At 43.3% G+C, this 27,981-nt stretch overlaps 1 protein-coding gene across 1 annotated transcript in view; it reads left to right on the top strand.

Moving 5' to 3' along the window:
• Window positions 1-2,316: 2,316 nt before the first annotated feature.
• ANKRD29 (ankyrin repeat domain 29) overlaps window positions 2,317-27,981 on the top strand; it is a 32,827-nt gene continuing 7,162 nt past the window's right edge. The window contains exons 1-7 of the mRNA XM_063130649.1: window positions 2,317-2,458; window positions 9,156-9,266; window positions 12,042-12,140; window positions 15,962-16,060; window positions 20,161-20,259; window positions 22,551-22,649; window positions 27,493-27,591. Of these exons, the coding sequence (XP_062986719.1) occupies window positions 2,420-2,458; window positions 9,156-9,266; window positions 12,042-12,140; window positions 15,962-16,060; window positions 20,161-20,259; window positions 22,551-22,649; window positions 27,493-27,591 (645 nt within the window). The 5' untranslated portion in view covers window positions 2,317-2,419. The remainder of the gene's footprint in view (window positions 2,459-9,155; window positions 9,267-12,041; window positions 12,141-15,961; window positions 16,061-20,160; window positions 20,260-22,550; window positions 22,650-27,492; window positions 27,592-27,981) is intronic.

Raw genomic sequence — 27,981 nt, 5'->3', positions numbered from 1 at the left:
ATTCCCATCAGCCCTAACCACCATGGCGAATGGTCAGGAATGTTGGAAGCTGAAACATCTGGAAGTTACTAGGTATGGGAAGGCTGTTCTAGGGGAAGGGGTTTGGTTTGGAGGGGTGATGACTTAAGTGGGGAATGCTCCTCAGGGCTTAGGTGGAGAATGCTCCTGAGGAGTCAAGAGGTTCAGTCCTAGGAATTTGATAGCAGTGGTAACTCCCTGAGGTTCAGGGAACCAGTTGAAGGGTCAAGGGAAGGGGACCCAAGTCAGGAATGACTATGGAATGAGCCTGTCTCCAGCACAGAGCTGTTGTTGTTCGAGGATTCTAGCTCTGAAGGCTCATTGTGCAATGCCATGAGCCAGGTAAACTCAAGCAGCTAATTTAACTATGCACTGTGTGAAGAAGTACTGGCTTTTTTTTTTGTCCTGAATCTCCCACCAATCCCTTCCACCAAATCCTCCATAGACCAGATGGTGGCAGTGGGTAGCAGTGCCTGCTTTGGATTTTTGAAGGCCCTTGGGTGAGACATCCTCAATGGCCCCAATCCTCAGCAAGCCTACCTTTTCGCCACCATAATCACCAGCTTCTCATCCACTCTCATCATAGTTACCACTTGCATGGCTGACAGGCAAAGAGCCAGTGAGCATGGAGGCAGTGCCATCTACTGCTCCTCCTTTGCACCACCACCTTTGTCTGGGCAAAAACAAGAGCCAGGTGAACAAACAGGTGGCAATGGGAAAGAGGAGAAGCAAGTCCAGGAGGCTTTTTATCAGCGGGACCCTTCTGAGGTGTGGGCGCTTGGCAGGTGCTAAACTATGCCTGCCCTTGATGCTGGCCTCGGTGAGTATAGTGACACCCACTGACATCATCACCCTGCTCCCTCCCATTTTGCCTTTCTCCATGCTGAGAGAGGCTCAGAGTTCTATGCTTCTCTCAGCATAGAGAATGGGATTCAGCCAGTGCTGGGAGCAGTGGCTACTCCTTCCAGTGCTGGCCAGCTCCTTGGAACGCCACATGCCATGTGAAGCCGGTGGGAAGAGCAGCTGCTCTTTTCTCAACAGTTATTCCCCAGGAACCCATTAAACTCAATGAGACTTGCCTTTGAGTAGACATCTATAGGATTGGGCTCTTAACTTGCTGTCTAAACATTACGTGTTCAATAAATGGGACACCTCCACAGAGAAGGCCGCAGCCCTGGGACACCTCTTCTGCTGCTTTCGTGGGGTTTTTTTGTTTTAAGTTATAACAATGTGTTATTTGTTAAATTTATGATTTTTGTTACAACAGTATATGTTGGGACTTTACAGACTAACACATTTATTCTGTCATAAACGTTCATGGACTGTAGTCCACTTCATCAGATGCAAACTCTTTTAAGGAGCATTTCATGTTCTAACCTCACTGTTTGCAATTCTTCTCCACTACCACATGTACTGTGTAAAAAACCCTGATACTATCCATCACACTTCATGCATCTGATGAAGAAGACTATAGTCCATGAGAGTTTATGACAGAATAAATGTGTTAAGGTGAAATCAAGGGGCTTATGGCACCTTACAGATGAAGGGTGCAATCCTATGCATGTTTATACAGAAAAAGGTCTGCAACTCGCAGCATGGCTGGCTGGGACATGCTGGGAGTTGTAGGATTTTTTTTCCTGTCTAAACATGCATAGGATTGCATCCTTCATCTGTAAGGTGGCATAAGCCTCTTGGCTGTTTTTGCTGCAATTGACTAGCACGGGTTTCCTCTGGAAATGTTTTTTGTTGTTAGCCTCCTTGAGCATCCAGAAGAAAAAGGCGGGCTACACGTGTTTTAAAACCAATAAAATAAAAGCATTTCCATTTGCGCACCCACCCACCCCCAAGGGTCAGCTGGGCTCCCTGCCATTTTTGTCTTCCTTGTAATGTAGTCAGTGATTAACGCGCAACAATGGGAAAAAGACTGAGCTCGGTAGTTCAGTGAGGCGAACAGCATCACTGGGCAGCGGCTCCAACGTGCCATAGAGGCGAGCACGGCGTGCGCCTCTCCACGCCCTTTGCTAGATCAATTCCGCAGAGAGTCGCTAGATCAGCAGCTGCTGCTTGCTTGCAGCGTAACGACCGCTAACCTGGCGAGGGAATCCTCCGAGGGCGTCGCAAGGATGGTGAGGGAGCGAAGCGTGCAGCCGCGGGAGAAGAGCAAGCAGGGCCCGCGCGACTGGCGGGCTGGCAGACAGACAGACAGACACGCGACTGCCGCCGCTGCTGTGCCTCAGACGCCGGCTCGGGCGCGCTGCTGCTGCTGCTGCTGCTGCTTCCTGCAGCCAGACGCTGCTCTGCAAGGCGAGCCTATGGTCGCCGCCGCCGGTCGACAAGGCCCGGGAAGACGCGCTGTCACCGCCGCCGGGGAAGCAATGCGGCTCTGTTGGTTGCTGCAGGCATGAGCGGCTCTGGCGATGGTCTCAAGATGTCTTTCAAGGTAAGCGGCTTCTTCTTTGGGCCTGGCTGCTTGCTGCGCGGCGACGGGCTCTTCTGCCTAGTCGTCTTGCGGCGGTTGACCTCCTGCAATGGGACGCTGCCGTCGCAGGCCCGGCTCAGCCGCTCCGGGTCTTGCGTGACAAGCAAGCGCCACGTTTTTCTCGCCTCCAGGGTAGCCGGTTGCTACAAGGAAGGAAAAGAAGAGAGCGGGCGGCGGCGCGGGTGGGGGGAGCACATGATGGGCTTATTACTAAACGGCGCTCGGAAGCGCCGGGGAGGCTGGAGGAAGGGAAGAAGTGTGGAAAGATGAACCACGTGAGCTTGGGGCGAGCCATTCATTTCCAGGTTTTACTTCAGGCCGGGCTGCGGGCTGTGTTGGTGGTGTTGCCCGGTTTTATTTTTTTCAAAGAAGCCGTGCCAAGAAAAACCCGTGTCTTCCACCCTACAGGCTCTTCAACCGGTCATCCCAGAGATGGGAGGTTATGTTAAGTTGTTAAGGGGGAAGCGCTCTCTGTTCATGCGCAAAAACACACTGTTTTCTGTTGCTACCGCACGTGGCGTTGGATGAAGGGGGTCTTTTCTGCACAGTGCAGCCATAACCTTTTAAAAATGTTGTGTTTTTGAGGAAGCTGAAAAGGGGAAACAGTTCGTGCTAAATCCTGTTGTTGTTGTTGTTTCAGAGGTAATCCAAGAACCCCCAAAGTGGTTTACAGCAAAAATAAGGCAGACCTTAAAAATAATATGGTAGGTCAATGTAACAATCACAATAGGGACCAACAGACTAAGGGTGCAATCCTATACATGTTTAGTGAGAAAAAGGCCCACAAATCCCAGCGTCCCCCAGCTAGCCACACTGAGGAATGCTGAGAGTTGTAGAACTTTTGTTCTGTCTAAAAATGCATAGAATTGCACTCTAAAGCAGTTTATGTACAGCCGCACAGCTGCTGAGATGAGTTAAGTTTATGCCTCTCTCCACAATGCTGAAGCAGGGGGAGTCAGGGAGCTCCATCAGACCCACGTTTTATTCCAAGCTCATTACTGAGCACTCATGTCCCTCTCACAACGTTGTCTGCCTCTTGCACGCCTCCCACCCACCCCTTCTAGCCTTCGCGTGACAAAAAACACACACACTCCAGTAAGTTCAACTTATTTTTAAAGATGGAAGTTGCCGCTATCTCCTGCTGTGTGCTGGAGAAGCAGTGGGATCAAAACGGGCCACTGAATGGGCCACACATGCAAGTTGTTTACTTCCTCTTTTAAAAGAGGAAGTAATGTAATGACAGACAAACATGCGGGCAGAGAAGTGATGGTAAGCAAACACGATTTCCTCCTGTGTGATGACACTCAGGTTGATCTTGCTCTGGGAGCATTCCATAATTGAGGTGTCACAACCAGAAAGGCCCCTTTTCAATCTAATGCCTTTATGATTTGCCTTTTCTTTTGCTGCATATGAACATATGAAGCTGACGTCATATGTTCAGGGGGGTTCACACAAATCTTTCACATATTGAAAGAATGTTTGAGGGGGTGGTCCTGCAGAGCCCACCCTGCCCTCTTCTGTGCAGTGTCCACTTGGAGAAGTTCTACAGGTGCTGGCTGGGGCTGATGGGGACTGTAGTCCAAAACATCTAGAAGGCACCAGGTTGGGGAAGGCTGATCTATAACCATGTAAGGGCCCTTCATCGGGAGCAAGGCTATATAGTGTGATTCTTTAAGTGTATAAGTGGAATTGGCTGAATCCCCTACTGAACTGAGTGAATGGTTAATTTAGCCCAATATTATCTACTCCAGCCTTCTCCACCCTGGCGTCCTCCAGATGTGGACTACAACTCCCATGATTCCCAGTCAATCTGACCAGGGATGGCAGTTGTATTTGACCATCGCCATGGTGGTGGCCCTCCAAGGTCTCAGACAGGAATTTTTTTGCATCATCTATTATTTGATCTTTGTAAGAGGGAGATACTGGGGATTTAACCTGGGACCTTCTGTATGGAAAGCAGGTGCTCTGGCCCTGATCTCTGGCCTCTCTGTAATGATAAGCTATATTATGCACATTTCATTGTGTTTGGATTTGTTTTCAAAAGCTTCATGTTCCTGAAGTCTCTTTCCAGACAATAATTATTGATATGTAGAATGCAATTTGCATGATTAGACAGAAAAAGTCCTACAACTCCCAGCACTGCTGCTGAGAGTTGTAGGACTTTTTTTTCTATCTAAACAGGCATAGGACTGCACCTTTATTTAACTGACTTATCCATTCTTTGTCCCCGTTTTTTGGATTTACACAGTCTCTACCACCAATTCCTGCTGATGTTTTCCATCCTAGTTTTGGTTTTCATTTTCAGAAACAAAAGTAACTATTCTTCCAAATGGAGGGAAAGCAGTTGCAGTTTAGGTTTGCGGAGACAAATGAGTATTAGGATTTAAGCAATGATGAGATAATTATAGTGAAAAAGAAGTTTGCAGTAAATTACATAGGCTGGAATCACTTTGGTCTTCTGGTATTTGCTTATCATAAAATTTGAACATGTAATTTGTGACCACTTGTAATTTTAAAAATCCTTCTAGTGGAGGAATAGTGAAAATACAATCACTTAAAAATGAGGATAATACAATGACTCTAAAATACTAAACTTTACCAGTTTTACTTTCACTTTTATAAATGTGTTCCTGATTCAAATACACATACCCACAGATGCAAACATAGACACACATTGTGTTGAGTTCTCATACTGTGAAGAGGGTAATAAATTAAGGCTACAATCCTGTATACATTTACTTGACAGTAAGGCTCATTGAACTCAATGGGGCTTTCTTCTGAGTACTGACTAGGCCTTGCCTATAACAAGAATTGAAGAAAGTATCTCTTTATGTCTGAATGAATCAATAGCTTAAGTAAATAAAAGAGAAAGCAGGATTGTGACGCATTAGTAAACTAGAGACAATCTGAGAAACAGTCACAAGGAAATGTAACTTGCTGTTAAACTGATACTTTCCAGTTCACTGCTTTTATTAATATCTGGGTTTTTATTCAGCCTTCGTTTTATTGCAGAGCTTTTTCCTCCCTCCATTTTTATGATTGTGTATTTTAATGAGTTTGGTTGACTTGATTAACATGAATCTCCCTAGACAAAATTGATGGGTGATGAAGAGCTTTAATGGACCTTAATGGCATAGTTTCTGTCTCCTGTTTTGATAGTATGATACCCATCAGAGTTTCAGTGAGGGATGAGAAGACAGCTAGAAGCAGCTGCAGTTTCAAATTTAAACACACAGAGGGCTGGTTCACATGATGCAATAGCCCACTGTGGATTATTTAACCTATGGTGAGGCTGCAGCCATGTGTCATGTGAACCTGGCAACTGTGGGTAAAGCAAGGGTTAAACAATCTTTGCATAACCCTAGAATAGACCGTGGGTTATGTGAGGTTTGTTTAACCCTCACATAACTCATGCTCACCGGGTTCACATGATACGACAACTGCCGAGTGGGAGTTGGATATGCAAAGTGATACCTGTGGGCTATGCAGTTCGTCATGAGTTAAATAATCCATGATAAATTGTGAACCAGTCCTATGTACTATGGGTTATGCAAGAACGTGAGTTATGCCAGCCGGGTTCAGATGACATGATAACCCATGACAACCTCCAGTTGAGATTTGCATATTCATAATAGCATCTGAGATGCGCCACAGCTCCTTGAGGGTTAATTAACCCTTGATGGGCTGTCATGACTGTGAACCAGATCAGAGACAGTCAAGGAGAGAGCGAGAGAGCATGAGCTGTGAGTTAGGTGAAGGTGAAGCACTTTGGAGTGCAGTCTATCTAGAGCTTTGGCTATTGGACAGTATAAAAATGCAATAAATAAATAAAAAAAATTGGAATCTGATTCAAGATTTGCAGTTGTGTTCCCTGCCTTTGTTACTCTGCTTGGTTCAAATATATTCTGCTTGCGTTTTTGTAAATAAACAGATTCTAAACATACCATCAATCTCTAATAGTCTCCCATCCAAAAAAATCCAATCCTGTAGCAAAAGCAACAAATTTATTTTGGCATATGCATTTGTGTACACTGTCCACTTCATCAGATGCCTGCATTTCAAGAACAATAACTTTCAGGCCCTTTTAATAACGTTCAGGAAATCTTGATAATGTGACAGTGGCTGATTACAGGGGGTGGTAGATGGGATTGAGATGATCAATGCAGGATGACTAAGGTTAGGTCCATTTAAGAAAGGTGTAGGGAACATTTTAGGTGGGGATGGGTTGAAGGCCATGTTAGTGGCCAGGGACTCCTTTGAAGGCTGCATATGTGGTTGAGATTGATGGTGGGTGGTGACAGGACAGGCAGAGACACATGCACACACACATTCTACACTGTATAAATGCAGGGAAAGCCCCATGGTGGTGCGGCATCGATTATACAACGCAGCTGCAATCGCACATCTACCCCAGGGCTTTCTGCTGAAGCTGTGGAGAAAAAAAGTCAGAGACTTACACCAACTTTTTTCTCTAGAGTGAGGCGAGGATGTGCAAGTCAGTGTCAAGATAGTCCTAAAGCCTTGCTCCGCAATCACAGGGGAGGTGTGTCTAAGGGGTGCCTGGAGGAAAGCAACCTGTGATTGGTCACCTTCCATGAGGAAGTGGGTGGAGGTGTCTCTGGTCCCCTGATGGCCACTCAGAAACCCCACGCTCCCTCCTCAGTGTTAGGATTACTTGGCACCACCCGGGGGAGGGAAAATGTGGGGTTTTCAACGGACACAGCACCAACCTGGCACCGTGCAGACACCCCCAGACACACATACTGAAAAGAGAGTACTCAAGTAGTACTAGCCCAATCCCCAGCTTGTAATGGAAGCTGGGGAGGCAACCCTGCTGCTGGGGAATTGCTTTGATTGGTGAGGAAGGGGGAAATTTTTCACCTGGACATGTTATTTTTTTGCTTAATGTAGTGCACAATAGAGCTGGGGAGGGAAATGCTATCATGATCTTAGTAGTGACATAGCATTTTTTTGAATTCAGGGGAAATACTGTTTCCCAGGAATGAGTTAGTTGGACTGTGCTCAGGAAATGAGTAACAAGAACTCTGTATTGCCCCCTGTAAAGGGTCTGTTATGCTCTTCTGCCCTTTCCTTATGCCTTCTGTAGAGCTATCACCAATTAGAGGAAACTTACGTTGACTAAAGGTATGACTTTCAGTTGATTAATCAATCAGTTGAATCTGCATACATTTGCATATGAAAAAAACAATAGAAACTCCCTAGTTCTTCAGTCAGCCTTCCCCAACTGGCATGGCCAAGATGGCTGTTGGTCATGCTGGTTGGAGATAATGGATATTGCAGCCCCATTTCATCTCTCCGTGGTTCTGTGGCCGGTCATGTTTTGATGAATATTTATCATTTGTAAAGGAAAATGCAGTGACTAAACAGGACCTCAGTCTCCTTTCTTTTTTTGCAGTGTCATTGAGTATAGCCTGAAACATTTTGATACTCAGATCAATAGATGTCACAGTTTTCATATCGTTGTAATAAATCAAAGCAATTTCACCATAAGATAATGTTTAAGCAGCATAATAAAGAACTTAATCTTTCATATCATGGCAATAGATGTACATGTGAATTCCCAGAATGATCTCTCAGAATATTTTCATTGTAGAAAGTACACACACTCCTAGGCTAGCTTCTGTGGGAACTCAGGATAAGGTGTAGCTTAATAGCCATTCATAGAAAACCACTACTAGTATATAAATCCTACATAGAGAGATGTGGGCAGGGCAGTTTTTGATACAGGGCAGCTTCTTAAATATTTCTTCCCCTCCCATTAAAGTCAGTGGAAAGGAATTATTTGCACCAGGGTGTAAGGTTGGGCCAACAGAGATGTGGCTGTGGTCTGGAGGCATATAGGTAGATTTCTAGATATTTTGGACTTCAACTCCCATTCCTGACCATTGTCCATGTTAGCATGGGCTTCTGGGAATTGATGTCCAAAGCATCTGGAGATCCACCTTCTGCCCACTTCTGATGTAACTGTGGTCTTCTGCTGTGTTGCCCCATCTTGCCCACGACTATCCCCCATTTTAGCCATTCCATTGGTATAGTCATATATCTTGCATTCTTCTAGCATGGGGCTTCCATCAAATCCTAATTCTGATGCATTAATTAACTTCTGTGGGAGCAAGGGCCAAAAAGGCACCTCACAGGTTGCCTGGGTTTATGGCCAGGTTGGGAAAATTGTGGCTTTCCAGACCTTGTTAGAGTGAAACTCTCATTAGTCCAAACCAGCATAGCCAATGGTGAGGGATGATGGGGCTTGCAACCCAACAATATCTGGAGGACCACAAATTCCTCATCCCTAGTTTACGGTCTTTCTAGAGAATAAAATCATCTGCAATTTTCTGTTGGCATTGTACTTGCATTAATTCAGCCCAATGCGCTATAGCTAGAGTAATATGCTGTAACATCAAGTGGGGTGGGTGTGGGTGGAGCTAATTTTCCTTTGGGGAACAGCTACATTTCTGTTCCACTTTTAAAAAAACAAAAACAAGAAACCTGTACTGCTAAAAGAAGCTATTAAAAGCAAAAGACTGCTGTCATAAAAAAAGTTTTGTGTCAGCAAAGTTTCACAGACACCCAGATGTTTGTACATAATAATCTGAAACAGATCTGAGTGCTTTTTGTTGTGTTTTGTTTTTGTTCACAGAAGGAGACACCGCTTGCAAATGCTGCATTCTGGGCTGCAAGGAAGGGAAACTTGGCGCTCCTTCAGCTCTTGTTGAATAGTGGGCGTGTCGACGTAGACTGCAAAGACAGTGTAAGGAACCCCTTTTTTTATGCATGGCAAGAACATTAGATTTGCATCTGTTTCCATAGTTGATTGTGGAAGGGGAAGACAAATGTCCTTGCTGGCCAGGGATGATGAAAGTTGTAGTCCAACACATTGGGAAGTCATCAGGTTGGGGAAGGCTGCATTAAGTAAATGACACCTGGCTTCTATCTCTGACTCTACCCTGTGTCATTCAGTTTTCCCAGATTTGCAAGTGGGGAGATGAGGCTTATCTATAAGAGATCTTCTGATGGAAATCTACATAGGCCCCATTCAGAAGACACCTTAAACCATGGCTTTATTCACTGTGGTTAAACCCCTAGTTTAAGGTGTCTTCTGAACACGGCCTGGCTTTCTGGCTTAACCACCATGGTTACAGCCATGGTTTAAGGTGTCTTCTGAACAGGGCCATACTGTTCTAAGAATACAGCTAGTGCCAAGGAAGTCTGGATAAATATGCGCAATAAATGCACATAAAAATTGGAAGCATCTATACCAGGGATGGAAATCCTTTGGCCTGTGAGCCGGATGTGGCCCACAGAGCTTCTCTGCCTATCCCACAGCTTACCTTCTACCTGCCCCCTGCAGCAATTAGGCTTTCAAAACGGCTTCCATTGGTGTCAGTGAAAACTTTTTTAAAGCCTGATTGCTATGGGGCGGGGTGGGGGAGCATTTGGGAGGAGGGATCACTGCTGGGAAGTGAAGGACTAGTTATTTCCATTGGTGCCAATGGAGTTTCGTTTTTTTAAACCAAATTGCTGCATGAAGGGTGATTTGAGATTTGCAGTTCACACTCTGATCCCTGTGTGCTGTAACCTCCCCGATTAAAAAGCTTCCATTGGTGCCAATGGGAGCCTCTTAAAAAAACTGTGAGCTCATCTACACCAAGCAGGATATAATACTATGAAAGCAGCATATGGTAAGTGTCAATGGGCCCCAACAGTTGTCAGTGCACTACATACCACGATAAAGCAGTAGTGTGGCTCCTGCCTTTTATGTACCACTTTCATACCACTTTCATAATGGAATATCCTGGTTGGTGTAGATGAGCCCTAAGTGGGGAAGGAGGAAGCTGCGGAGAAAAAAGATAGAAAAAGAGGAACAGCTCTGTCCCTGTCTGTGTTTGGTAACCTGGAAGGTTTCCCCAGCCTTGGTCTATATGTAAGTAAATTGCATCCATCACATTAGTTATTAAAGATGCTTTTACTGATATCAATAGAAGTAAATAAGAATGTGGCCAGCCCTAAATAAACTGTTGGTTTGAGCTCTTTAAAAGGTCTTTATTGTTAATCTCCTGCAATTGAGGCTACTATCTTGTTCTCACTTACCTGGAAGTAAGCCCTATTGAATGTAATGAGACTTACTTCTGAGTAGAGATATATGGCATTGTACTGTAAATTAGTGAAGAGGAAGGCTTGTTTGTTTATGTAATCAATTTATTTCCTGCTTACTCTATCTAAAAAACATCTCTAAGTGGTTAATTCACACCTTCATATATGATAGGAGCCTTAGGCAATGTAAAATAATAGTTTTAATTATAGAGGCCCTGGTCATAAACTCAGATATATTGTCCAAAGTATTGTATACAGGCATGAGGCCAGAATGGACTCCCTCCCACAAGCCAGTGTGGTGTAATGACTAGAGTATTGGACTGGGAGTCTGGAGACCCGGGTTCTTGTCCCCACTTGGCCATGAAAACCTACTGGGTGACTTTGGGCCACTCACAGACTCTCAGCCCAACCTACCTCACAGGATTGTTGTTGTGAGGATAAAATGGAGAAGAGGAGGAGGATTATCTACGCTGCCTTTGGTTCCTTGGAGGAAATAAGATCTCTGCAGTCAAAGGCAAGGTTCGCAGGTAATAAGAAGCCAGCGTGGCTGAATTTCCCCGTGGACCTTCTCATTGACATCAATGGACATTTGGGGCTCTGTAGAATAGATTTGAGGCCCTGAGAAAGAGATTTGGAACTGGGCTCCATGGCTGCAATTGCCTTGGAGACAAATGCTGAAGCTGCTGGGGAAGCACTTCAGAGATCAGATGCAGAAGACAAAAGGGGAAGTGCGCAAACCTGGAGGAGTATCTAGTCAACAGAGACAACAAATAAGGGACATTGCACAGTGTTTGTCATCTTTTTACACTGGCTAAACTTTTTACCATTTGTTAAATATATTGCTATAGAACGCAGTAAGGTGAATATAGAAAAATTTTTGATCATGAATTTTATTAGCATACAATCACTTCTTTATAATTCTTAGATGGTAGTTTTAATTGGATAATATCCTTTCTAGTTATAATTGATATAATACCAAATTAATGTGCTGTACTTGTATATATTTTTATTTTATATATTTGTGTATTATGGTCTGTAAGCCAAAATAATTAATCAAGCAATGATTGATGGATGGTTTTCTTAGTGGGAAATGATAATCAGAAATCACTGAGGTCCTTACGTTTGCTGAGTGTCTGTACAGCCAGAAAGTGTGGTAAGGAATGTTCATAGATAAGACCCCACTTCATATATTTGTTACACCTAACTTTAATTTTTATGAAGGGGGATGCTGGGATTCATTCCTGTACCAAAGCCATGTCCTCTGTCGCTAGATGTGTAGGAACATTTGGCAATGCATTCTGCACATATTCAAAGGTATGACCATCTCTATCAAGCCTGCAGGGTGCAGAGAAATTATATAGGAGATTCAGGTGAGCATGGCTTGTTTTTATCTGTTTAAGATACTGACTTGTATTTCTTTGTTTATACCCAGCTTGGTTCAACAGCCCTTATGGTTGCGTCGTTCTATGGCCACAAAGAATGTGTGCGAGAATTGGTGCTGCAAGGAGCCGATATTAATCTCCAGAGAGAGGTACAATAAAATTCTTCATTTAAAGAGGGATTACCGAAGAGTAATTAAATAAGGAGTGTCTAAAATACAGGTCCATTCTTCAAGACCTACAATTGTACTGTGGGAACTTTGTAGATATATGTTAAGGATGTTTGTAGCCGATTGTAATCCCAGAAAGGAAGTGGAAGCAGAAAGCCCCGGTTGGGCTGTGGGATGATGGGTTGTATCCAGTGGTGTCCCTCCACTGGCAGGAGGCTCTTTGATCCAGTGGAGGGTTCTGTCAATGTAATGGAAAGAGAAATGATTTCTGCTGATTCCCACCTGCTCTGAAGCACTGAGAGACTCTTCAGAATAGCATGGGAGTTGGTGTGGGAGGCTGCAAAGGTGGGGGGAGATCACCTCCCTCCCTATTCTGCTGTTGGAAGCCCAATAGAGGGGCACCATTAAATACCATTTATTTAATTTATACCCTGCATTTCTACCAAAAAATGCCACTCCATACATCTTACAAAAACGACTTATAATAGATTGAAATAATGATGCACATTAAAATGCAATAAAGGCATGATAATTACAGAATATAAACAGTGTCCGAACTAACAGGCCCATTTAAAGACCAAAGGCCTTCTTGAATACAGCAGTTTTTGCTTGCTGGCAGAAGGACAGCATATATGGAGTGAACCTTGCCTCCCTTGGGAGGGAATTATATATTTATGACTTTTATATTGTGCCTTTCCTCTAAAGAGCCTAAAGGGCTGTACGTGATTCTCCTCTCCATTTCATCCTCACAACAATCCTGTGAGGTAAGTTAAGCTGACTGTCAGTAAGTAGCCTAAAGTCACTCAGTGAGCTCCATGGCTGAGTAGGGCTAGAACCTGGATCTCCCGAGTCCCAGTTGAACCCTCTAACATAGCCTTTCTCAACCTGGGGCGCTCCAGATGTGTTGGACTACAATTCCCAGAATGCCCCAGCCAGCTCTGCTGGCTGGGGCATTCTGGGAGATGCAGTCCAACACATCTGGAGCACCCCAGGTTGAGAAAGGCTGCTCTAACATCTATACCACACTAGCTCCAATTACTGCATAAGGGGCTGGCAAGTTTGGGTTCTGGTGGTGGTTGTTATTATTTATTACATTTATATACCGCCCCATAGCTGAAGCTCTCTGGGCGGTTTACAAAAGTTAAAAACAGTGAACACTTAAAAGAAACATACAAAATTTAAAACCATAAAAAGCATAGAATACAAACAAAAACAGACAGTATCTGACAAAGGTCCCTGAGAGCATCGTAGTCTTACTAGTGTGTCACAGTAACGCATCAGAATGGTGGCACTGAGAGTTTTCTACATTTAAAAAAAAAATCCCACTGCCTGACAAGGGCTTTCTGCTTCCACTTTCCTTCTGGGATTATGATCGGCTCAATTACATGGGCGGCCACATAGTTTGAACTGAATACTTCCTCTCTCTGCTTGTGCCATTCTCTTTAATGAAAACAGCACCATTTAGTGGCAGAATTATACTGCAACACCAACTTTACATGGTGCCGATTTCATGCTCTTTTTAAAATAGCTGATTATCTATGTGTGTTTTTAAAGGGTGATAAGGGGGGAAAGCACGAGAGACTTCCTGGAGGTTGATGCTGTCATCTAAAGGACCTGCAAACTTCTATGAGTGGCCAAGCATGAGCATGCAATAAATCACTCACATAGAGTAGCTCTGAGTTTCTGAATTTCCTTGGGTGCTTGCAACCAGGATATTAATGTATGGCTTTAGGGCCAATCAGCTTCTGTACAATCAGGAGAGGCCACTTGCCATGAAACTGCAGCCAGTGTAGTCATATTCAGACTTACTCTCATTTGGTTGGCAATAAATATTCTCTCATGATTGTGGTTTTCTAATCCGTCTCTTTTAATCATCCTTTTTCATAAAAGCCTTTTAAAGTGCTTTCTGCAAAGGGATGACAGCAAGTGTGGGCAACCATCATCCGGTGGGGAGGGAAGATGATCCTCCCACTCAACCCTCGGCAAGCTGTTATGGTGTCAGGGGGTGGCCATGCCCCCTGGTGGCCAAGGGGTGGGGTCACACACTCTGATGTCATTTGGTCTCCAGCAGCTGCTGTGTCAGGAGGATCCTCCTCCTGATTTGGTTGCCAGCGACCGGCTTCCCCTGCCCCGACCCCCGTGCCTTCTGAAGAGGGCAGGTAAAGCCTTTGGTTCCCAGCAGCCACGTTAGGATGAACTTCTTGATGCAGCTGCTGAGAACCTGCTTCACCTGTGCACTCTTTCTCCAGCTGGGGAGAAGATGCAGAGCAGGTGAAGCTGCCACTCCCACAGTCCCCTTGTCATCTCCAAGCTGCGATTGGGAGTGGGAACAGTGCTCAGGGAAGTCTGTTTCTTATCTACGATCCCCAAGGGGGTTTGTCTAACAAAGCACTTTATGGCCACATTCAGAAGACACCTTAAACCATGGCTTTAACCATGGTGATTAAGCCAGAAAGCCTTATTCACCATGGTTAAAGCCATGGTTTAAGGTGTCTTCTGAACACAGAATGGCTTTCTGGCTTAACCACCGTGGTTTAAAGTGTCTTCTGAACTGGGCCAATGTATGTGAATAATTCCCATGTACTCATCTGCATGTATTTAAGCATCTGATAAAGAGACCTGAGAAAAATAAGGCTAATATGACCACCAGCCTGCTATCTTAAGAATCTGTTTTAAAACATAACTGCAACATTAGAAAGGCATAGCAACAGATCTCTATAAACATATTTGAATGTGTCCTGCCAAACGTGCAGATGATTGGCTTGCTGTATGGTTACATGTGCACTTTGGTAATTAGCCACTTGGGACCAAATTAAATTTCTTCAAATCATACATAAAGTTATGTATGATGACCTATTTAGTTCATTGTAAGCGCATGTGGCCCCAACTTGGATCAGGACCATGGCACTCAGGGAGGAGCATTTAAGCTTTCTCCTCCCCCCGCCAACTTTCATCCCAAAATTCCACTCCCACCTTCACAGGATGGGGGTTAAAAAAGGAAAATGGTTATTTTTTCTTTTTCTTTTTAACAAACACGCCCCCCAATGGGGGCTAACACTTTTAATTGGGCTTGGAAATGGACTGGAAGCCAGCACAGCTGACAAAGCAGTGGCATCATATAATCATATTGACTGATCCCGATTAGCAGACATAGCAGCTCCATTTTGAACTAACTAAAGTTTCTGAAACATCTTCAAAGGTAGCCCCATACATAACACACTACAGCAGTCCAGCCGGGAGGTTTCCAGAGTGTGGATAACTTACCAGGCTATCTGTCCAGATAGTGTCACAGCTGGTATATCAACCTAAGCTTATAAAAGGTGCTTCAAGTCACTTAGGCCACCTGTTTCTCAGGTGACAATGATGGATCCAGAAGCATCCCCAGGCTGTGTACCTGGGGGAGTGCAATCCTTTCCAGAGCACCACTCAACTGTGCAGACAAACCACTTGCTAACAGTGCCTCTGTCTTGACTTGATTGAGTGGAGATTATTGGCTATCATCCAATTTGTTATCCTGCTCATTTAGCTACACCTGTGTTAGATGAAAAGGAGAAGTAAACCTGGATGCCTTCTGGCATCTGTTAAATTTGGTTCTGTCACTCACTGTTAAAGGTACAGGAACCTTTTAAGATCTTCAAAAGTAGAATCATGTGAGAATGCCTTTACTGAAAAGTGCCTGCTGCTAGAGATGTGAGTTTAAGTTCACCTAATAACTTGGACAGAATCTACATTTCAAAAAGAAAAAAGTGAAATGTTCCTATTTGTCAAATGTAATATATGGGCTTTCTGTTTCTCATTTTCAGTCTGGTGCCACTGCCCTGTTCTTTGCTGCACAACAAGGCCATAATGATATTGTGAAGTTTCTCTTTGAGTATGGAGCCTCCACAGAGTTTAAAACCAAAGTAAGAGATTTTGTTTGGCTTTAACATGATGGTGAATTTAGGCAGGAAGGAAAGGGCTGCTGTTTTCATCTGATCTGAGACTTGGCATGGAGAGCAAGCAAGAGGCCCGTGGAATAATTTTGCCTCTTGCCATGCAGTTCTCTGGCAGGACATTAATTCGGCCCTGGCTTTTATTGCTCAGTTTTCATTGTATAAGTGCCATTCCATTTCCCTTTTGTTTGTACTGTTTCATTTTGAAAGGGCTTAGCCAAAGCTGACCAGCTTGACTGTCCTTTTTAATGCTGCCTGTTAGAGTGAAAGCAAGAAACAAGCTTTAAAATACAAAAATACGGTTAAAAAGACTCTCTGCTCAGCTGAAAGGTTTTTAATGTACTGAATTCACTGCTACAGAGACTAAGCTGGATTTTTAAAAATTGTCTTTCGTTCATGTTTTACGTGCTGGGATTCGCTACTAAACACCTGCTGGAATAAGGATAAATAACTTATATGCTTTACGCTTGTCAGATGATCATGGTCTGAATTGTGAAGGAATTAAACCTTTCTTTTCTGCATTAAACGCCAATTGCACAATTGCTTGAGGCCAAATCTGTAGCCCTGGATTTTTATCATTTTACCCCAGGATGAAAACACACACCAAGCTAAATTTTGCAAGCCTTTAGGTGCTCTATAGATGCTTTAAAAAAAAAAAAAAAGATACTTTTTTTTAAAAAAAAATCAGGGGCTGCAGTAAATGCTTGTCCCACTTTGCTCTCAATGGGAGACATCTTCATTGTAGGCAGGATCTGCAGGGCCATCATATTTTTCTGTGGGCTACCTGTTGAAACTTTTCCTCACTAAGAGTTTTCACTGACACAAAGGAAAGGAAGTACAGAACTACACAAATGCAGAAGTGATCTTTATTGTGTGTTTTCTCACAAAATCCTTGTGAGGAAGGTCAATGTTTGCTACAGTTATACTGAGACAACGGCTGAGTTTGGACAACATGCTAATCAATGGGGGCGGTAATAGGATCAGAATGGGAAACAACTGTTGAGACTACAGACTGATCAGTAGCAGATTGAGCTGGGGAATGCTGGGAGTTGTCAGACTTTTTTCCTGTCTAAATATGAATAGGATCAGTCAAGGCTGGTGGCTCCAGTGTCTGTGTGGTAATGAGTCCACTTCAGGTTTCAGTCAGAACGAGTCTATCCAGGTACCTTGGATAGCTTCTTTAGAATTCTGACTGAAACCCGGAGCGGACTTACCATCCTACTGTCATTGGAGCCACCAGCCTCCACTTCATAGGCCTGCACCCTTAAAAAATTAAGTAGATATAAAAAGTGCCACAACAAACAGATTGAAAATGGTACAGTCTAAAAAAGGTATCCACTGTCTTGGATGTCTAATATCAGACAGAAAGTCAGCAGATAAATATTTAAAAGAAGTAACAAATAAAATAAAGTGGCTGTCTTGAAGAGCAGAAACAAAGGAGCTTGCTTTTCTCTTCCACCCAACCTTCATTACTCTGTTGTTTATAATCTACTCTTCCCTCACCTCATTAAGGGCGGTGACCCCTCCATCTCCACCCTCACTCTGTGGAAGAGTGCACAGTAGTTCCTTCCCTACTAATCCCCTATTTCATGTTTTCTGGCTTTATCGCAACAAACCTTAGGGTGTCTTTGCATTTTACAGAAAGTAGCCAAAAGGTGGCTACATGAGTGACTTGCTGCTTCCCCACCCCCTCTTAGGGACAATATGGAAACAGGGAATTGGACCATCTCTGCACAGAGGAGATAAATCGGTTTCCCCTGTATATGTTTGCCTGGAAATTCAAAAGGTAGAGGGGTGAGAACCACACGTCTTGCTTTTTGGTGGTTAATGTAATATGAAAAGGTGCCCTCAGCTACTGTCAGTGAGACAGCACACTAGCATGTACGGGAACTCAATAATACTTTGCTGCTCGAGCTTATAGCACATTACACTGTAGGTTGGGTTGGAAAAAAGGCATTCTGCAGTAACCAAAAGCCACCATCATTTGATGACTTGGAAGAGTTAATTGCTGTGGCATAAACTTAGTCGTTAGCGATGTACACCATTGGTGGTGCAATTTCTGCCTTTGCATTCTAGATGAAAAGGCCTCATGTGCTTCATCACAGCATGGTTATTTCTTGATAATTGCACTGTAATTATGCAAATCTCTCTGTTCAGATTTGCTGTTGTGCTAGGACTAGGTTCACTTCTCAGAATTTCCTACGTGTTTGCCAGCAACAGTGATGCTGCCTCAGCTTCTAATGCCCTACAGATGTAGTCAACCTTGTTCCAAAATTAACATGACAGATGAGGAGCCCCCACCACCAGCATAAATAATGAGAAAAAGTACCAGAAATATATATATAGCAGTGTGAAATGCCTTCTGTATGAAGACCTGCTCATGGCTTTACACGTTATATTAGGATAAGCAGGGAAATACGTGTTCCTCTCAGTGTAGGAATTTAGTTACTGTCGGGTTCTACCTACCTCTGATTATTAAATATATGCAGAGCTGCTCAACCAAAAATTGGGTAGCTACATTATTGCAGGGAGATGATCCTCACACATATTTCCTACAATACTACCTTCCTATTCAGTATTACCTCCCTACTCAGAAGTAACATCTAGGAAAATATGTTAGAAGCAGACCACAGACTCTAGAAAGGCATTATGCCCCAAGGGTCCCCTTTTGTGCCCCCAACAACTGACACAATTCAGGTAATTTTAATGCAGATAAAAATGGGGGGGAAAGACATATGAAACCTACCAGCATGAAAGTGGGTGGGTGGGGGATGTAGGATTGTGTTGCAGATCAATTAAGTCCTGAACAGTTTGTAAAATTCAGTATGGAAAATTTGCTCACCATATTTCACAACAATATAAATAGGGAGCACTTGATAAAATGGGCTAATAACAGAACTGAAGCAAAGAAAAATGGAACTCACTGCCACAGGATTTAGTAGTTGCTGCCGGGATGATTCAGCTCAAAAGCAGATTCTTTAATAAAGTGGCCAGCCCACTGTTCTATTTTTTGTATCCCAGCATGTTCCATGTAGCATGAATTAAGGGGCAAATATATATGTAGGCATTTTTCTTGTGCTGACAAGTTTGAAAAAGCAAAGAGGAAACAGTGGGGAAAGTTGCTCTGTAAGCTCACCAGATCAACAATTTTGGGAAACTATGGAAATTAGGTACCCGTTGTATTGAATTGGGTGGACTTTGGAAATCAGGGATAACCGTGATAGTTTATGGGCTGAAATGTTCTGCAATGTGCATCTTTTAAAATGAGGACGAACATAGACATAGCGGTGGCAGCCTCACCTTTTAAAAGGCAAGTCAGCTCCAATCACACATAAAGTGGAGCCCAATTTAAGAGCAAAGGGGGCACGTGGGTGAGGGGTGCCAAATCCTCCCACTACCCACAGATTATCTTCTTGCAGTCTGTCTCTCAGTGCCACTTTTCCCTCAGCCAGGCTACAATACCTGGCTGAGAAAGAAACTGAATCCAGAGGTAGGAGGTGTCAGGAAGGAATGCCACAAGTGGAGGAACCATTCATCTACTTCTACCTGTACACCACTTTTGCTGTTTAAATTGTACCCCCTGACACACACACCTACTGCAGGTTTTATTTAAAGAGACAGATGTGCCCGGGTCACATCTAATTTGGCCTTAAATGACATCACCCAAGGCTGAAAAATCCAAGTTTCTGCTAGAGGGAGGGAGGGAGAAATAAGAGCCTCCCTCTTTAAAGAGAACTCTGTATAAAAATACATGTATGGGGAATATTGCTGGAAATTACAAGTGGCAGATCTGTTTGCAAGCAAGATAGTCAAGATAGGAACACAGAAAGAGCTCTGCTCTGATTCTTGAATGAGATTTGGGATTCTGCAATGTCTGTCTGGCATTTTAAGTAAGTAGGAGTTGATATATGTATTGGGAGGGGGTGATGGCTACATAGGGAAATTTGTTTCCATTCACTGTGAGCTAAGTGCAAAGAAATGTTCCGCACTTGCTGTTCTCTGCAGTGTTTGGTGTCCCCCCCCCCTTTTACTGGTGCCGATTATTTACGCTTCCCCCTGCTTCCTTCCAGGATGGAGGCACTGCCCTGTTAGCTGCCTGTCAGTATGGACATATGAGAGTGGTGGAAACTTTACTGAAGCATGGGGCCAATGTTCAAGACCAGCTTTATGTGAGTTTTCTTGACGTTTGTGGTTCTGATACTCCCTTTTCCTGGAAAGGTGGAAAGTTTAGGGCGGGTTTCTAGGGTTCTTTTTTCTTCTTCCCTTCATGAGAAAGCAAAAATGGGAAAACTGAATGATTTCTATGCAAGTTTAAATACCGGGAGAAAGTTCGTGAAAAATACCATAAGGTACTTCATAGAATCCTCCAGCTGGAAAGGATCTTAACAGCCTCAGGAGAAAAACCTCTAATGATAGTGGCCGGGTTCAGACAACACGCTAATCAATGGTTGTTTTCCATTTTGTTCCTATTATCACCACTACCACCACCCCGTTGATTAGCATGCTGCCTGAACCCGGCTGAAGAGTCCACCATCCTTCTAAGGCAGTCTGTTCCCAGGGTCAGCTGCAAACAATTTTCTACCTCAGGAGGAAAAGCAGCTAATCCTGCCCTCTCTCACTCAAGTCAAGTTACATAGTTATTACTACAATAGAGGGTGACCATATGAAAAGTTGGACAGGGCTCCTGTATCTTTGTATTGAAAAGGGAATTTCAGCAGGTGTCATTTGTATGCATGCAGCACCTGGTGATATTCCCTCTTCATCACAACAGTTAAAGCTGCAGGAGCTGTACTAGTGTGACCAGATACAAAAGAGGGCAGGGCTCCTGCAGCTTTAACTGTTGTGATGAAGAGGGAATTTCACCAGATGCTACATGCATACAAATGACACCTGCTGAAATTCCCTTTTCAATACAACTGTTAAAGATACAGGAGCCTTATCCTCCTTTCCATATGGTTATTCTAACTATTAGTACCCAATTATGGCGCAGGAGGCAGAAAACCACCCAAGCACCTCTCCCCATAACAAGCAGTATGGATTTAACATTTGCTGCCCTTTCATGACACCCCAAATCTCCTACCTAAGACAGTTGCCTCACTCTGCCTAACAGTAGGGCTGGCCCTGTCTGTTCCACTGTCAAACAGAGCATATGATCTGAACATTCTTCCTAATGTTTAGTTGAAAATTCCCTTTCTTATAATTTGAAACCATTTGTTTGGGTTCTAGTCTCTGAAGCAACAAAAGACAATTTTTTCTCCATCATCTATGTGATGGCCTTTAAAATATTTGACGATACCCAGGATGCCATCTTTCTCTTTACAGTCTGAGCAATTCCACGTGTAGTGCAGAATGAGGAGGTAACATTCTAGAGTGTACCTCTTAAGATTGCATGTGGGAGTTAAATTTTTGAATACTCTCCAAGTTAAAACAACAACAGAATACCTCTTTGGCTGCAATCCTATATGCATTTAACTAAAAGTAACCCTATTGAACTCAGGAAGATTCATTTCTGAGTAGACTTTATAGGTTTGTCTGTTTACTTAGCAAATAAGTACATCCGGGTTCCACAGAGCCCTCTGCTACAGGATGTTCTAATCTACCTTGCCAGAAGAAAAAATGGCAACCCTTCTTGTGAGCAGGCAGCTGGACAGTCCGTGGGGGTGAACTGTTAGCGATAAATTATAAGGCATAGTAACAACTGTTCTTTTTATTTTAATCGACTAATAGTATTAAATATCACACGGCTGTCAATGTTTTCAAAACAAAACAATCCCATCCTAGTTGAATGAAATGAATTGGGCACAATCCTGCCAAAAAATTTAAATCCTCTTGATTTCAGTTGGAGAATTATGCACATGTACCATGTTTTTTTGGGTTTGTGCTCTAATGCTGCTCCAAAACTATTGGAATCCTTTGAAACCTTCAATAAAGAATCCAATGAAAAGTATGAGAAATCCAGGTCTTTGCTTAATCAAGCTGTTCTTGATAAATATTAAATGTTTTGAATGCATTTCAAAGCAAATAAATATAAGGAAGTTACCCTAAAAACAAGAACCTGATTAGCTTCTCTTGCATGATCTTGCTCAGCTGAGTGCATAAAAGATTTCTGGTTCTGACTGGCAGAGTTCCACGGGAGGCAGACTTCAAATACACACTTTTTGGAAGGATTTACTGAGAAAGCATCAAGATTTATAGTTTAATCTTTAAATTGATTACAGGAAAGGCTGGAAGCAGACTAATTAAAGAGCAACTGTGCGTTTTGCTTTTATCAATGCTGCAAAAAGAGCTGCATTAAGTGGCAGGAGCTTATCGGTGGTTATGGAATAGAAGTTTCTATAAGCAGCATTCTTGCTATGCTTCAGGGCTAATGGAGAAAAGGAAGGGTTCAATTGTCCTATTAAGAATAGTTTTGTTAGCTTAAAACTATTTTTTTAAAATATATATATTTTTTATAACTAAGGATGGAGCTACTGCCCTTTTCCTGGCTGCTCAAGGAGGTTTCCTGGATTTAATTCGGTTATTACTGTCTTCAGGAGCAAAAGTCAACCAGCCAAGGCAGGTAATGTTCAACATTGTTAAGATGTAGATCGTATTTTGCTTACCACCCTGTGTGTGGGTTTTTGTTTTGATTTTTGGATATTGCAAGAATTTTTTGTTCCCTTTATCTATTACATGTTAAAATTAACCAGCCGTGTCTCAGTATTCACTACATTCCAATGATGGTTGTGACTTTGATATAGAAGTTAATCTTTGATAAAACTTTTGTGTGATCATGTTTGGGAACTCTATGCAGACTGCCAAAGATGTAGTTTAACTTCCTCTGATATTTGGCATCATTACTTGTATATTCTTATCTAAATTATTAGTATTTTACTTACTAGACTCTCAGGAGCTGCCTTCATGGTGCCTGGTTGGCACCGGTACTCTCTTCAACCCCTGCTTTTCCTCTCCTGGGGTGCATCGGGTAATCCCGATACTGTGGATGGAATGTGGGGTTTCTGGGCAGCCATCTGGGTCCTGGAGCTGCCCCCACCCTCTTTCTGGTGGAAGGTGACCAATCATTGGTTGCCTTCTACCAGGTTCCACCCCTGGGTTGACCCCAAATTGGCCCCGGAGCGATGTCCAACAGCGGAAGCCCTGTGTTGATGTCTCTCCATTTGAAAAAGTCAGAGTAAATCCCCAACTTTTTCAAAACACAGCATCGTGGAGAAGCCCCACAGTGGCTGAGAACCTGCGCCTGCGTCATCTAACTGACGCAGCACAGATCCACAGCCACCACAGGGCTTTCCCCGCATATAAACAGCCCCTCAGTCCCTCCATGAAAGGCTTAGAGGACATGCCAGTCAGGAAACTTGACAAGAACTTTATTGTCTCTCTATGACAAGAACAGAACAGACATACAAAACTCCTGATTCCACACAGATACAACTAAGCCTAGTGCCACCTAGGGACTAAATTATATAATGATACTGTCCACCCAATTTGTAACCCTGTAACCATGCAACTTCAGTTAAATTAATACTAGTTATTATATGGCACAAGAACAGAGCAAGATGTAAACTTTGCAGATTCGTGGGTTTTTTTTTAAAAAAGGAGGAAAAGTGGTAATATCTCACGCAATCTCCCAGTGTGTAAACTCAGTATTGTGCTATAATCACACCACTAGATGGTGCTGTCTCAGTAAAGTGAATGGGAGTAAATGGAGCATGCAGAGATTTCAAACTATGTGGCTGCCCATGTGATGGTGCCGATCATAATCCCAGAAAGAGAGCAGATGCAAAAAGCCCTGGTAAGGCAGTGTTGTTGTTTTTTAAATGTAGAGAAGCTCTAATCTCCTGTTTTAACTTGAGTGTAATGTAAACTAGTTTGTTGCAGTCTTGCAAATTGTGCTCACTTACAGCTTTGGCTTCATACCCACACTTTCCCTTGGTCTTTCAACCCCAATCTTTAACCATTTTCCTTTTGCTTTTTTGTGTTGTTGTTATTTTTTTAAAAAAATAATGGGAGCTACTTTTAGTATTCATTTTGATTCCCCGGCAGGAGTAAAAAGCCACTTGGGAGATTTAATTTTCAGTAAAAACTGGCATGGGGAAAAGAGTTAAGAAGCTCCTCTCCCTCTGTTCTGTACTTCCACTTCAGCACCCTCAGAACTGCATTGTACATATTTTAACATACACACCCCAGCCAGGAATACGGCCTGTGTTTGGATGTCACAATAAACCATGGTTCATTGTTACAGGAATGAACCCAGCCAGTCCTTGGATGTGCATGCTTTCTCCCCTTCCCTCTAGTATGCCACAAGGGGGATTTTGGAAGTGTTTGTTTCCATTTTGATATTAACCAGTTGTTCATGTCATCCAAGCCCTAAACCATGGTTACTCTTAACTATTGTTTTTTAAAACAAGGCAACTTCAATCCATGGCTTTCAAAAAAGGATAGCTAAGAGTAACCATGGTTTAGGGCTTGGATGACAAAACAAGCTGTGGTTTTAATCTAAAAACAGAAGCAAATGTTTCCAATTTGATGGCCACATTGGAGGAGAAGAGAGTGAAGTCCATGAGTCCAAGTGGAGGCTAGTTTCTTTCCTGTTACAATTAACCATGGATTATAGACTATGGTTAAAGTGGAAAAGGGACACGCCAGAGACATCTGGGGAGGGACAACGTGTATAGGTGTTTCTATGCAAATGCTAAAAGCCTCCAAGCCAAAATGGAAGAACCTGGATATAGAGGGCATTACAGAAACCTGGTGGAATGGAGATAACCAGTGGGATATGCTCATCCCTGGATACAAACTTTACAGGAAAGACAGGGCAGGGTGTACTGGGCGGTGCTGCTCTCTATGTCAAAGAGGTTATTGTGTCAAGTAGACTAGAGCACCTAAACAGGGCAGAGTCTTCCACAGACGTGCTGTGGGTGACAATACAGGGCCCCAAAACTAATTAGTGTAAGGAACATGCTATTGTCCCCCACACCAAAATGCTCAGGGTGACATTGAGATGGAAAACAAAATCAGGGAGGTCTCCAGATGAGGAAGCGATCCAGTGGCATTGTTTACTTGGACTTCCAAAAGGCTTTTGATAAAGTCCCTCATCAAAGACTCCTAAACAAACTTAGCAGTCATGGAATAAGAGGAGAGGTCCTCTTATAGATCAGTAACTGGTTAAAGAACAGAAAGCAAAGAGTAGGAATAAATGGTAAATTCTCCCAATGGAGGTCAGTAAATAGTGGGGTCCCTCAGGGATCGGTATTTGGACCAATTCTTTTAAACTTGTTCATAAACAATCTGGAATTAGGAGTCAGCAGTGAAGTGTCCAAGTTTGCTGATGACACCAAATTATTTAAGGTTGTTAAAACGCAAAGGGATTGTGAAGAGCTCCAAAGGGATCTCTCAAAGCTGGGAGAGTGGGCATCCAAATGGCAGATGTGGTTCAATGTAAGCAAGTGTAAGGGGATACATGTTGGGGCAAAAAAACCCAACTTCAAGTATAACCTGATATGATCTGAGCTGGTGGTGATCATACAAGAAAGAGATCTTGGTGTTGTGGTGGACAGCTCAATGAAAATGTCCACACAGTGTGCGGCAGCTGTAAAGAAGGCAAACTGCATGTTAGGCATTATAAGAAAAGGAATTGAGAATAAAACTGCCAGTATCATACTGCCTTTATACAAATCTATGGTGTGGCCACACTTAGAATATTATATGCAGTTCTCGTCACCACATCTAAAGAGAGATATTATAGAGCTGGAAAAAGTGCAGAAAGGGGCAACTAAAATTATTAAGGGATGGAGCATCTCCCCTAAGAGGGAAGGTTACAACAGCTGGGATTGTTTAGCTTGGAAAAAAGGAGGTTAAGGAGAGACATGATAGAGGTGTACATGGTATGGAGAATGTGGATAAAAAGACATTTTTCTCCCTCTCTCAAAATACTAGAACCTGGGTCATCCCATGAAGCTGATTGATGGGAAATTCAGGACAGATAAAAGGAAGTACTTCTTCACACAGTGCATAGTTAAATTATGGAACTCACTACCATAGGATGTGATGGCCACCAATTTGGATGGCATTATTATTATTATTATTATTATTATTATTATTTGCATTTGTATACTGCCCCATAGCCGAAACTCTCTGGACAGTTCACATAAAAGGGGGTTGGATAAATTCCTGGAGGAGAAGGCTATCAATGGCTATGAGCTTTGATGGTTATGTGCTACCTCCAGTATCCAAGGTAGTAAGCCTGGCTGCACCAGTTGCTGGGGAACATGGATGGGAGGGTGCTGTTGCACCATGTCCTGCTTTGTTGATCCTTGGTCAACAGCTGGTTGGCCATTGTGTGAACAGAGTGCTGGACTAGATGGATCCTCGGTCTAATTGAGTGTGGTACTTATGTTCTTCTGTTTATTTTGACATCTCTGGCCACCCAATGTGCAGTTTTGCCAATCTGCCCTAATAATGGATTAAATAGACCTTACTCAGGATGAGGAAGCGTTCAGATTTCAGCAGCATAGGGATCCACTAAGTTCTGCTTCTTAAGCCTTTCTACACAGCCGTCCTCAACCTGGTGCCAGATGTTTTGAACTACCAACTCCCAGCATTCCTGAGCATCAGGCTGGGGCTGATGGGAGCTGATATTCAAAACATCTGGAGGGCACGAGGTTGGGGAAGTCTGCAGTACGACTGGCAAAAATTAAGAGGTTGGATCCAGTCTCAGTCAGATTTAGTGTGCTTCTAGAAGAGACCTTTATAGAGCCTTTGCCCTGCCACATTCACAGAATTTTACAGGCGGATCCAGAAAATAGCATCTTCCACTTCTAGCCCTCCCGTGTTTTCCCACCGCTTCTTCCATCTTTTTTCTTACTGCAGAAAATCCTTTAAGGAATATCTGCGTAATATCTGCTGCTGCTTAGCACTAGGAGCCCTCCATCTGGAATCACCAGTAGAGTAGTCCCATTGAAATCAATGGGACATAAGTTAGTTATCACTAGCCTAAGGTCCATTGGACACATTGAAATCAGTGGGACTTACTTTAGTCATGACTAACTTAAGGCCCATTTATTTTAGTAATCTGCTCTAAGTATGACTAAATCTGGATTCAATTCAAGAAGTAAAGAAGAAAAATATGTTAACTGTCATGCAGAGTAATGTTTCCATTTTATTAATGCATTGTGCATTTCATCTGTGTCAAGCAAACACTGATATTGCCACAGGGCATGCTGATTATATATATCTTCAGTTTTCATTCCCAACTGAGCTGAACACTGTGTCCCTTCTTAGGCAAAAGAGATCCAAGTTCATTTTGTCCTTGAGTTCCAGCCAGAGCCTTGTCATGAGCTGCCAGAGCTGTTTAGTGTTGCCTATATCAAATGGATCACTCCTGTTTTGTTTTGCTTTCTTTCAAGGATGGGACAGCTCCTTTGTGGATAGCCTCCCAGATGGGTCACAGCGAGGTAGTGAGAGTCATGCTGCTCCGAGGGGCAGACCGAGATGCAGCTAGGAGCGTGAGTAACTACTATTAGCTTTCTGTGCTTTGTGCTGGAATAAAATGAGTCAACAAGGTTCTATGATATGGTATGTGTTTATTGCATCTCTTCGGCATACTTTGGTGGTCTACACTGCAAGACCACCTGGATATCACAGGGGTGCAGAACCTCAGGCTTGTGGGCCAAATCTGGCCCTCCAGGGTTCCCCATCTGGCCCTCCAGGGTTCCCCTGATGGTCATGCTCCTTTCTCTGGGCCAATCCCTTCTCCACAGCCACTGTTCGTTTGGTGGTTTCCTGGCTTTCCCCCATTTTTCCCCATTCTTAAAGATTGAAATGCCTCTCCTGGCAGTAAGAGTTTTAAGATCAAACATGCTGGTTTTTTTGGCCCCACCCCTTTTGCCCCACCC

This window comes from Elgaria multicarinata, chromosome 7, assembly GCF_023053635.1.
Source record: "Elgaria multicarinata webbii isolate HBS135686 ecotype San Diego chromosome 7, rElgMul1.1.pri, whole genome shotgun sequence".
NCBI classification, from domain to species: Eukaryota; Metazoa; Chordata; class Lepidosauria; order Squamata; family Anguidae; genus Elgaria; species Elgaria multicarinata.
Note: the sequence above shows the minus strand (reverse complement) of the source record. Positions and strands in the feature narration are given on the sequence as shown.